The 12462-nt window shown below is 43.5% G+C and overlaps 1 protein-coding gene and 1 pseudogene across 1 annotated transcript in view; one reads left to right on the forward strand and one right to left on the reverse strand.

Moving 5' to 3' along the window:
- Positions 1-253: 253 nt before the first annotated feature.
- Positions 254-991, reverse strand: LOC139310882 (transcription factor A, mitochondrial pseudogene; annotated as a pseudogene).
- Positions 992-9920: 8929 nt separating this feature from the next.
- Positions 9921-12462, forward strand: part of KCND1 (potassium voltage-gated channel subfamily D member 1) — a 54113-nt gene continuing 51571 nt past the window's right edge. The window contains exon 1 of the mRNA XM_070935126.1: positions 9921-11035. Coding sequence (XP_070791227.1) covers positions 9921-11035 — 1115 coding nt within the window. The remainder of the gene's footprint in view (positions 11036-12462) is intronic.

The following is a 12462-nucleotide window of genomic DNA, read 5'->3' on the forward strand; positions in this document are numbered from 1 at the left end:
AAAAAAAAATACAACCTTTCTCATGATTAGCAATCATTTAAAATTTCCACAAACTTGATTATAAATGCTTGACTGTTTACAAAAAAAGTAAAATACTTGTATTTATGGGGAATAATCCTCAATAAATGACATTTATTGACAATAAATGACATTTTCACCTGCAGTCAGGAATAAGACATTTTTAAACTTATTCCTCAGATGGCTTTATTCTTGCACTGGTTTTCTTTGTTGCTGATGAAAACAATATTTATTTTCAACTTAAAGGTTCTGTTACAGGTTTTTTTCGTTTTCATGTCACTGTGAATTTATAATTTAGAAGATCTCCACTCCCACTTGCTTTCATTTGCTGTTCCCACAATCTCATTTCATTTTCCTAGTGAATCTTATCATCTTCTGCAAGCTGGCTGTAGACCTGCTTTTGAGGATTGGGCAGGTTTTTCCATTCTTCACACAAAGCTTTAAACTTTTCCTTATTTTAGGTGCCTTCGATTTCTTGGAAATGTTCAGAAACAGAAATACTGAAGGAACTCCGACTTCTTTTTGGTTTTTCAAATGCTGTTAATTCCTTTTTTATTTTTGCTTGTTTTCTTATTTTGCCTCCTTATCCTTTTTTCCTCTTTCAAAGCTGCCTCCTCTACAGGATTTAGCACAGATCTATATTTGGCCATTTGTTCTTTATATGTATCCCATTCAGATTTTGCAATTGCTTCATAATGTTGTTTTTCATGTTGTGGTAATTATACCTCCAGATACGCCTAACCTCTTTCATGAGCTGCTGATTGTTCAATTCTGGATATTTTTTCTTGTAAAAGTCATGCTGTTTATTTAGAAAAGTAAGGTATGATGGCAGAGGATGCTTTGGGCAACTGTCAGAACTAAAGTATTTTGAAAGAAATTTCTCCAGTGAAGGAATGATAGTGCATCTGAGGACGCTGCGTGGCCTAGACACAGATACTGAGGCTAACAGATGAGTGACCAGCACTACCACCATTGTGCTCTTCCCCTCAGGTGAGTCTCGCACCTCCGCCCTCCCACCCAACTCCACGTGCAACCGATACGGTCCAAGGGTGACCAGAAGTGTCATACTTTTCATACAATTGTCAATAAGAGCCTCATTACACCCTTTCCTTTTTGCTATGTATGAATCTTTCTACTTTCCAAAATCAGCATTTTTCTCTTCCCCTTTCTGAAATGGAAACAATATACAATATTTTAGAGGGCTGCAAAGATTTACTTACAACTGGATCCCAGATTTTATGAAAATATGAACATGCCCCATGCCTGGCTATTCATCAGCCATCAACAAACGTGGCCTTCACTGAATCAAATGAAGTCACCCCAGGTTCCTTATTTTATTTGTATAGAATCAAAAATAACCAAGGCTTTCTCACATATTGTCAGGGCATACTAAAGACATTTCTTAAAGCTCAATGCATTCTCTGCACTTATAAAGTTCACTGCAGTACTGTAGCTTTGTAGAGGAACAGGGGTTGGGGTGTTTCCATCTAATCAAGGATTTCAACTCTTCTGGGACAATCACTTCCCTTATTTTGCTTTGTGGGTTGCTTCTTTGACATGACATACATTGCCCCATCATGTCTGTCGCTTTATTATTATACCTTTAACAGCAATGCAACAATTTGCAATTGTAAGCAAGTAGTTACATTCATTTCTCTAAATGGGAACTATTCCTATGCAGGTTTCGGCAGAACACACTTTGAAAAAAGATACCCAACCTGGAAAAGTTAGTAGGATTTATAGTCCTGATCATTTGGCAATCTTACAATGGATAAGATGTTTTAAGGGTGCTCCGTTTCTTTCATAGCTTTGCACTAGATAGACATTAATAGGCCTAATACAGCAAAAAAAACCTGTACCTATTTATATCTGACTGTCATATAGCTGTAAAAAATCAATATATAGTCTAGACCAGGGGTGAAATCCAGCAGGTTCTGACAGGTTCTGGAGAACCAGTAGCAGAAATTTTGAGCAGTTCGGAGAACCGGCAAATACCATCTCTGGCTGGCCCCAGAGTGAAGTGGGGATTGGGGATTTTGCAGTATCCTTCCCCTGCCACGCCCACCAAGTCACACCATGCCCACCAAGCCATGCCCATAGAACCGTTAGTAAAAAAATTTGGATTTCACCACTGGTCTAGACACCCAGGAAAGAAAAAGACAGGAAGCTGCTTTATCATAAACCAGGGTTCACACATAATGCTAAACCATAATGAGGATGGTATTTATTTTTAAGTTGGCTTAACACTGTATGTGAACTAGACACAGTATCTTGAAGAAATCAAGGCTAAAGCAAACTGTGGTTGCATAGATGCAAACCTAGCAAGTGTGTCCATCAACCAGGCATCCATATGCAAAATCTAAAAGACTATTAGATGGCAACACAGAGAACTCTCCAAGTTCTTTGCTATGATCTGGATGTCATCTTCATTTTACAGCCCAAAGTATACTTACCTGCTTCAGCACTCTACTTCCTGATTAAAGCAACTCTCCCGGATCTTCCCTAGACTAGAGGCCTTTTCTATCAGTTGTTACCTCATGCTTTCATGTGGAGATATCAGGGAGTGCACTACTGGGATCTTTCTGCATCCAAAGCAAGTTCCTGACCACCAATGTATGTTTGCCTTCAAATTGCACATATTGCAATATTTAAATCTCAAGCCGTAATCATGTGTGTAAAGGAAAACAGTGACTTGCAAGCAAGTTACTGGAAGAACTGCTTGTCTTTATGGTGTCAATAACTGTGATCAAGATTATCTGGTAGGAGGAGGAAGATAGTGAAAATGCAGGTATCTTTGCTAATGTGCTGTGCCACCAGTGGGCCTCAGGACCCCCACAAAATTGCACACCCTTGACTTGTAGAGCCACAGTTGGCTTTGACTCATTAGCTTAGCCAAATTAAGATAAATCAAATTGTGGCTTGGGGCCATGTGTGATTGGAATCTTTTTCTCTCTGGGCAGTGTATTGTGGGAACTTACTGAGATATTATTTATTTACTACATTTTGAAACCAGCGATCAACAACAGCTGCTAGGCCATAAACCACGAATGCAGAAATTCTTGGCTAAAGATAACGGGTGCCAGACGATGCAAAGTTTTCCTTATTTTTTTAAAGGCTTTCTGGAACGGGAAGAGGAAACTTGTAAAGACTGACTTCCCTTCCCGATGCGTTCACTATCTCTGGGCTGAAAAATATCCCAGGAGATGAACAAGAAAATAGGAAGTCTTACCACCGAGATACAACGAAGTGCAAATAATAATAATAAAAAAAAAAGTAACCCATTCCGCTTAGTTTACAAACGGTGTCAGGCGCCTGCGCTGAGTTCCAGCCTCTAATGGTCTCTTTTTTTTTTGCAGCTGGAGGGGCGAAGGATGCGACGCAGCCTCGGGATCTCCGCAGCCCGAGGAAGTTCTTGGCCCGCCACGTGGCTACGACCACGTCAGAAAGCGGCCTCGGACCTCAGTTTCCACCCCCCCCCACTCCCCGGATCACCAGGTTTGTTTATCATCATCACTCCTAAACGCGGCTAGGACCTTTACAGTCGGACTGTTCTGGTAGGTCCTGAAGTAGCCTGACTCGCAGGGGCAGAAAGGGGTGGGAAATGGATTATTAATAACAATAGGAATTAAAGAACCGCGCGATCGCGGCACGTTCTCTCTCCCTGTGTTTCCTTGTTCCTCCCACCTCTTTAGGTGCGGCGCGTTCCTTCCCTTCTCTAGCCGGGCCCATCGTGCTAGGGGCAATGCCTGACTTGCAGATGATTCAGCGGCTGCCACTTTCCCCTGATTTCAGGCAGAGTTTGCTAGGGGGCTTGGAGGCTAAAACGTACGAAAAACAGTTTCAGGAATCGGGTATGTCTAGTCTAATGAAAAGAAGGACTAGGAGAGACATGATAACACTGTTCCAATGTTCGAGAGGCTCCTACAAAGATGCGTGTGTGTGTGTGTGTGACTATTTTCCAAAGCAACAGGCAAGACAAGAAACGATGGTTGGAAACTAACCAAGGAGAGAAGCAATTTAGAATTAAGGAGACATTTCCTACCGTGGGAGCAATTAACCAATGGAAGAACTTGACTTCAGAAATTGAGGGTGCTCCATCACTGAAGGCTTTCAAAAAAGGGGACTGGACAGTTATTTGTCTGAAATGATATTGGGTCTTCTGCTCCAGCAGAGGGGGGGGGGGTTGGACTAGAAGACCTCCAAGGTCCCTTCCAGCTCTTATTATTTTGTATTCTATCCCTGAAACGAGCAAAAGTCTCTTGCTCAGTATTGCTTTAAACTGGTAGAGAAAAATAAGGGCCAGGTGAAATGCTCAAGACATTTATTTGATCTGAGAGAACCAACACAGGTGTGAAAGATCTTCAGGTACCAGGAGATCCCTACCCTACTGAAATAGCATTCAAACTTGTAAACTCCCCACGCTTTTGGCATCAGGAGATGGTGTAATGTTTTTAGGAAAGCTTTCCTACTGTTTCTTCTGCTACTGTAACACCGTTTATGGTGGTTCTCTCAGCCTAAAGGAGAGAGTTTATATGTTTGGGAAGCGACCTAGAAGATGTATAAACAGACAGTTTAAGAACAGCCTTGTGAATTATTTGGAATTTTAATCCATGCTTCCCCCAGTTTCTGCTGTTGAATAAGCACCAGTATCTTCATTTGCTCTTATTTAGTTTCTGTTTGGACATGTGACATGATGTCTCATAGTCCATAACAATGTAGCCATATCTTGCATTAGCTAAAAAGGCTCATTTTGAAGTTTACACACTTCCCTCCTCTCGTTGCATCTACCTAACATGCTATGCCGTAATAATAAGGTACAGGTAGCAATTTCAGGCGTACTTAAAGAAGCACACACATATCAATTGAGCAAGACCAAGATGAAGTAAGTGTGATTTAGATCATCAAATTAAATGCAATTAAAGTTAATGCGGCTACTTCCCTTGTATACTATTTCCCTCTTGGCTTGAAGTGAGGTGTATGCAACTCATTTGCAAATATTCTATTTGCTCTGAGGAAGCTGAGGAAGAAGAATACTGACTTAGCTTGTAGATTTGGTGTAAGCACTATTGAGAAATATATGTGAAATAAATTGAACATACAGGAATATTTGGGATGTTGATTAATGTTGTTAATATCAGGACACAATCCAGTAACACAATAACAGGACACACAATTCTGCACATCAGTTTTTGCTGACAAATTCCTTCGACCATATCTTTGCTATTAAAATTGGATTTCTTTGCTTCTGAGGTTGGTAATGTGGTTCTTGCTTTCTGCTGGCATGATGAACTATCTGTCCAACCTAATCCACCAGGCTTCCCTTCCATTCCTTGTTCTAGCCAATTCACATTTTAGCTTTCTGTTAAAGGAAACCAAAGTCCAAGCAAGCTATTATCCTCTCCTGGAGAGGCCATATGTCTTCATGGGCATCTGCCAGCTGGGATTTTCTCAGGTCAAGAAGGAGCTAGATTCAAGCACCTTGAATGGGAGCAGGGGAAGAGAGGATGCTAGCTATTGTGTTGTTTTGATGACAGGGAATTGCATGTGAAATAGAGTATGGTGAAAGGCAGCATCTAACCCTAACCTTGGGCTGGAGACAGAGGGAAATTAGGAATATGGGGAATATGTTGTGAATATAGTCACAAAAGAGTTGCTAGGGAGTTTGCCACTGATTTTGTCCAGGGAACAAAGCACTTGCTATATTAAGATCCTACTCATCTGCCCCTTCTACTTCTCCCCCCCTCCATCACCACTTTTGCAGGACTTTCTTCTTCTTCTTCTTGTCCATTTTCTTGCCACATGAACAACTTTCCAAACTATGGTTTGGGATACTTGTAGCTTTCATTTTAATTCTATGGAAGTTTAAGAGGCCCATGTGGGGCCCAGGGACATCCTCAGAATAAAGATGATGCAGATGGTTTGCTATCGGCCAGCTTTGCATTATTACATTTTTATGTTACAATGCATCTTATAGCCCATGGTTGCCCTGCTAGGAATTCCTGTGATAAATAGAGCAAGTTTCCTATCATGTGGATGAAGCAATAATTCTCCCTTTCGTTTATGTTACAGGCTTGCCATTATCAAAAACCAAGAACTAAGCAGAAGGAGATGATGATGATCTTCATATTGGGGGTGTTGGGTTGGCTTCAGAAGTGATGGGGGAAATGAGAGTCCATCCTAGTCACAAGAGTGTGAAGAACCAGGAGTGTTAAAAGTTGCAACTGCGTGCTTCTTTGGGCAGAGAGTTTGTTTGGTTTGGGTTTTTTTTGTTTTTGCTATTTTATACTGCATGATGTAGATTGATGAAGAGATATCATTGATTTATTGCACTTGCAAGTAGCTGTTTCTGCCAAGAGGCACTCAGAGAAGCATATATCAATTAAAAACAAAAAAAAAATCAATAAAACAGCAAAACTTAGAAATCATAAAAACACCACAGCAATCATAACATTAACTTAATAAAACATTGTCTTCTCTGTGTTCTGTACTTATTGTTAATCTCCAGTCCTGTATGTATTAGTTCAGATGAAGAGAAATTAAAAAGAAAACAAAACCTCTCAACATTCAGCAGGATCAAGAACTTAACCAAATGTAGGGTCCCTGATTTGTGCCAGTTTAGGCCCTACTGCTACTTTTGCTCCCATACCAGAAAAGAAATTCGGATGTAGAAACCACCTAGCCATTCCCAGCATTCCCCAGGGGAAGGGGGATTTTTTTGGAGGGTGTTAAGTCTTAAGAGGGAGAACATTCCCCTTTAGGATCTTGTCCCCCCGTTTCGATTTTGCGGAATCTGTATGGGCCCAACTGGCAGAATGGGGTGCGCTCTACAAGAGAGCTGGGGGTTCAACGCTCCCCGGGATCTCCAGAGGGGGCGCTGTGAGGAAGGAGCCCGGGATGTTTCTGTGCGAGATCGGAAGGAGGCGCGGCAGCTCAGATTCATTGAGAGAAGCTCGCCCCTCCCGCCCTGTAGCGATTATGCCCTCTCTTTCCCTGATCCTCCTCCTCTTTGTACTTATCCTGCATGGCACCAAATTTGAAATTCCTATGGAGGCTCATAAACGTTAAGGAGGCAGCACTGCGCACAGCCCAAGATTTCTGAGCTGCGGTCGGAAAAGGGAATATAGCCCGGGTCTAAACGGCAGCCCTGGGAAGTAGGTTCCCAGCAGAAGCAAAAGGAGGGTAGGGAAAGAGAAGGACACGTGGGGGTCCCTTGGTAGTGGACGGGGTGCCTGATTCCTCAAGGCGTTTGAAGGGCCCGGGCGTCCTTTCTGCTTGCCAGATCTCGACGGTCCTCCAGATTTCTTTCATACCTGCTTGTTTTGGCCCATCCCGGGCTTCTGCCTCTTTCCGCCTCCGGTCTCAAAGCACTTTTCTGTGGCTGGAAGATGCTATCTGTTGATCGGGCACTTCTCCAGTCCTCCCCCCCCCCCACTTCCTGTCTCCTGCAGCTGCCCATCTCTAGTTTCTAACCAGTCCCCAGAGCATCTCTCGATGCACTCTTAAAATGTCCAGTTTATTTTATATTTTTCCCCCTATGTGATCTCAGCAAGCTCTTTTTCCGTTCCCGGTCTCTTTTTCCTCTTAACGCCAGCTTCTCCTCGGTATCCATCCTGGCTTTTTGCTTAATTCTCCTGTTGAACTCCTCCGTCTATCCCTGTTTCTATTCTTCCCTCCATTCCGGGCCATTCATCCCATTCCTTTCCACCCGCCTCGGTCTTTCCAGCCTCTTGCCGCCACACACCCACACCTTCCCCAGGCTGCGCCTTCCCTTCTCTGCTCCTGCTGGCCCCCGGCCGGCCCGAGCTTTGCCTGGGGTGCGCGCCTCCGCCGCCTGCGATGCAGCCACTCGCTGCTGCCAACCGCTCGCTCTGCCCCCTCCCTGCCGAATGCAGCTCACCCACACTCGCGCACACACTCTCAGATACACAAACACACACGCGCACACACACACACACGGCGCCCGGAGGGTGGGAGCGCGGCACAGTCAGACGGGCGAGCCGAAGGGAGCGATGAGGATCGGCACCGCCGAGGGCAACCGGAGCCTTGTCGCTTGCGTCCTGGGGGCGGCTCGGCACCTCCTGACCCGAATCCCATTACCACACACTGGGGTTTGCGGTGGTCAGGCTACTGCCTGCTTCTCGGACAATCTCCGGGGTAAGAGCCTTGCATTAGCCTCCCCACCCCACCCGCAACCCACCCCAATTACTCCACATACCAGTTAGATTGGGCTTCTTCACGCCTTCAGCCTCTTAGATTTGATGCTTTACTCCTCCGAGTTGCCACCATTCCATCAGGGATCACCGCCTTCTCTAAATTTGCCCTTCCTTCCCTCCTTCCCTCCTTCCTTCCTTCCTTCCTTCCTTCCTTCCTTCCTCCTTTCCTGGATTTTGTTTTTTACCATTTTCAAACTTGCCTTGTTCTTCCTTTTCCTCCTGTCCAAAGTCTTGTCATGTTCTTTCCTTGATTCCCATCCCCCTCCTTCCAGTTTCCCCCTGCACCTTAATTTGTTGGGATTTTTAAAAAATTCAAATTGTTTATAAAGATGTAGGCATGTGGTAGTTTGAGTCTAGTTTCCAGTTAGAGGTGGGAACTCTTGGCACAACTAAATGGGAAAGTTTGTTTGGATCCTGCGGGTGTTTCCTGAGAAATAACTCTTTTCTCTTCCCAACCTCCCTTCTCTGGGGCTACTTTGCCCTGAGAAACAGCAGTTTTCACACCCTAGTAGGTACAGAGAAATGATAAGTGTTCTCTTGCCTCTGCCAAACTCTTTGACAAAGCTTCCTCATGCCACATCTTGGACACAGCATTATGAAGAGACATCATACTTTTCTGTCAGTGGCCTTTTGACTCTTACAATATGAAATAAATCCTGTTGGCTCCTCTAGTCATTTGAGCTCTAGATTCCTAGATGTTATTCTAGCTCAGGAGAAGGATTTATATAGTTACCTAAGAGCTGATTTCCAGGCGTCTTCCTCAAGGATGGTGTGTAATTGTGGATCTCATTCCCTTGACCAGCTTTCTTGGTTTCTCTTCCAAAAATGCAGTCAAAAGACTGGATCCCAAACTAGTGCCTTTTAGGATTAGCAGTTAATTAAACCATATTTTTCATGTAGTATTTTGGGGTTCTAGGTTTCAAAGCAGGACAAGTTCAATAGTTTAAGAACTGCTGCATTCACTCCAAATGCCATAATCTAATGGCATGCAGTTATTTCTTTCTCATAGTTTGTTGTTTTTCTATTTCTCTCTCTCTCTCTTCCCCCACCTCTTTCTACAGCAATGTGTGTCCTCCCTAAAGGTGAAGATATCAACTGAGCCCCTTTCTCCTACCTCCCCATCCGATGTTGGTATCCTGCCATCCATTTTCCCTGCCAACAGGAAGAAAGGATCAAAAGACAAAGAACAGCAGAATAATATAATTCATTGCAGGTTACCCGAGAGGAGTGTCCGTTATGTTCAGTCTGCACAGGACCAAATGGTCAAATTAATCTGTCACCAGGCGCAAACTATGGAGAAGACCCCTGTCACCTGCATTATCTCTTTCCAATTCCACAATTATTGATAGTAGAGCATTTTGATCTGAATACAGAGCTGGAATGCTGTTTGGTAGCAAGTTCTCTAATGCATCCAGATTTGTTAACATCCACTGAAAACAGCTTGGATATTTTTGCACGGGAGGAAAAGACGTCACTTTTGGGGATACTTTGTTGTGCCTGGATATTTTAGACAGAACTAATCCAGATGGCTACATTCCTATTGAGACCCTCTAAGTCGCTGACTTATGGTTGCAACTGACCAAAGTAACCAGCTGAAGAATTCTTTCAGGCGCCTTTCCACTAGACAGCACCTGTTTTACCAAGAGTCTTAGCGCATAGAGGTTTTGATGGTGATACAGCTTATACAGTATGGCTGCAGGAGTGGCAACCTGGCTGCCCTTTGCCCGGGCAGCAGCTGTGGGCTGGCTCCCACTGGCCAAGAAGCCTATGCCCAAACCTCCTCTGGACAGTAAACGCCGCCATGATGAAATCTTAGTGGTCAACGTTAGTGGAAAACGCTTCCAAACGTGGAAGAATACCCTTGACCGTTATCCAGATACCTTGTTAGGCAGTTCCGAGAAGGAATTCTTTTTTGATGAAGACAGTAAGGAATATTTCTTTGATCGTGACCCAGAGATGTTTCGGCACATTCTCAACTTCTATCGTACTGGCAGGCTCCATTACCCCCGCCAGGAGTGCATACAGGCCTTTGATGAAGAGCTGTCCTTTTATGGAATCATCCCAGAGCTGATTGGTGACTGCTGCTTGGAGGAATACCGAGATCGTAAGAAGGAGAATGCAGAGCGCCTGGCTGAGGATGAAGAAGCCGAGAATGCCAAGGACACTTCCTTGCCGCCAGATAGCACATTCCGCCAACAGCTCTGGAGAGCGTTTGAGAATCCCCACACCAGCACCATGGCTTTGGTCTTCTACTATGTGACTGGTTTCTTCATAGCCGTCTCGGTTATTGCCAATGTGGTGGAGACGATCCCATGCCGGCCACCTCCTGGGCAGAAGAGAAACATGTCCTGTGGAGATCGTTTCCCCAAAGCTTTCTTCTGCATGGACACAGCCTGTGTCCTCATCTTCACCTTTGAGTATTTCATGCGGCTTTTTGCTGCCCCAAGTCGGTTTAAGTTCATGAAAAGTGTGATGAGTATCATTGACGTTGTGGCCATCATGCCTTATTATATTGGGCTGGTGATGCCAGAAAATGAAAATGTCTCTGGGGCCTTTGTGACCCTGAGAGTCTTCCGTGTCTTCCGCATCTTCAAGTTCTCACGTCACTCACAGGGCCTAAGGATCCTGGGCTATACTCTTAAGAGCTGTGCCTCGGAGTTGGGCTTCCTTCTGTTCTCCCTCACTATGGCTATCATCATCTTTGCTACTGTTATGTTCTATGCTGAGAAGAGCACAACGGAGACCAACTTCACCAGCATTCCTGCTGCCTTCTGGTACACTATTGTCACCATGACCACACTTGGGTGAGTTCCCACTTTCAGACATGGCCTTAAGGTCTCAGCTCTACACTATTTATCTCATTCTTCTCCCTGCTCAAATAGAAAAAGAAAATCTCTAATTACACCTCTTTTGGAAGCTGATTATCAGGTTGATATCTAATGGCATCCTGACTTCCTTGTTAATTAATGTACCTCAAGTCCAGGCTATCGTCAGATAATGAGCTGTGGGAATTAAGAGCTTGTCAGTTTCCAGAGTAGACATAAAAGCCAAACCATTAGGAGATGGGTAAGCATTGAGTCCATACAGGTCACTACATTGGTTTGGAAGTTATGTCATCTACAAATGGGTCCAGATAGCCTCTTCCCCAGACACTCTTATAAAGTGGTGGCAAAAAGGTGGCTCTGCCAAATAAAAGAGAGAACATGCGTCCTCACCTTTAGATGATTCTGAGATCAATGCGGCATTATCTTCAAGGAGATACTGCAAAAAAAAAAAAAGTGCCTTTATCTTTGGGGAAAGATGAGGAGGCACCCATATGAGAAACAAGAGAAATTGAGATGGGGCCTATTGAGGTCAAATAAGTGGGAGTTGCAAACTAAAAGGACAATGGGAGAAGGAAGGAAGGAAAGAAGAAAAGGAAGGAAGGGAAGGGAAGGGAAGGGAGGGAGGGAGGGAGGGAGGGTTTAGGAAAGATGTATAAATATGTGGATCTTTTCCCTCAAAAATATAAGCACCATTTTTGTATCTGTTATGGATGAAAACTTTAGCCTATTCTTTCAAATATAGTATTCCGTCCATTTCACTATTCTGTACACAATGCGCTGACTTGTAATCATAGCTCTGGCTGCTGTACAGAAGCACTGACCTTCCTTTTTAAACTACCACATTGGGGGAATATGTATGCATTCTAGAACTGTATGCACTTTCTGGAAAATCAAAAAGTGATTTTGGGTGCGCTTGTGCATGCATACTTGCCAGTTGGATTTTTAAACATTCGGACTGGGGGTCTGGTGTTTCAGAATGTCAGCTGCCTTCAGAGATTTATTTTCCTCAGTCAACTGATTGATCCTCTTTTTCCTCTGAATTCAACTGGATATCATTTGTTACATTGTTAGAACAGGATAAGAAAATCTAGTGTCTCGAGGTCTGTATAAAATTTTGGTTCCAGTTCGTTTCTGGGCTTTCCAGGGTTCACATTCCATGATGGGGTTAGTACCGTATGATCATTTTTAAAATTAAGAGGTTAAATCAAATTATTACTAAGTTATTAAAATCATGATGTTATTGATGTATCTTATATAATACATAGCACTTTATAATTTACCATTAGCAAAAGACAAGTTTCTTCTCTCAAAGGTTTATTTACAATATAAAGAGAAATTGAGGCATTGTCAGAAAAAGAGAGTTAAAGGGAGTTCTGTGAGCAAAAGCAAGATGTGGGTGGCTATTT

Source organism: Pituophis catenifer, unplaced genomic scaffold (assembly GCF_029215685.1).
Source record: "Pituophis catenifer annectens isolate HBS135680 unplaced genomic scaffold, rPitCat1.0.hap2 SCAF_2, whole genome shotgun sequence".
NCBI classification, from domain to species: domain Eukaryota; kingdom Metazoa; phylum Chordata; class Lepidosauria; order Squamata; family Colubridae; genus Pituophis; species Pituophis catenifer.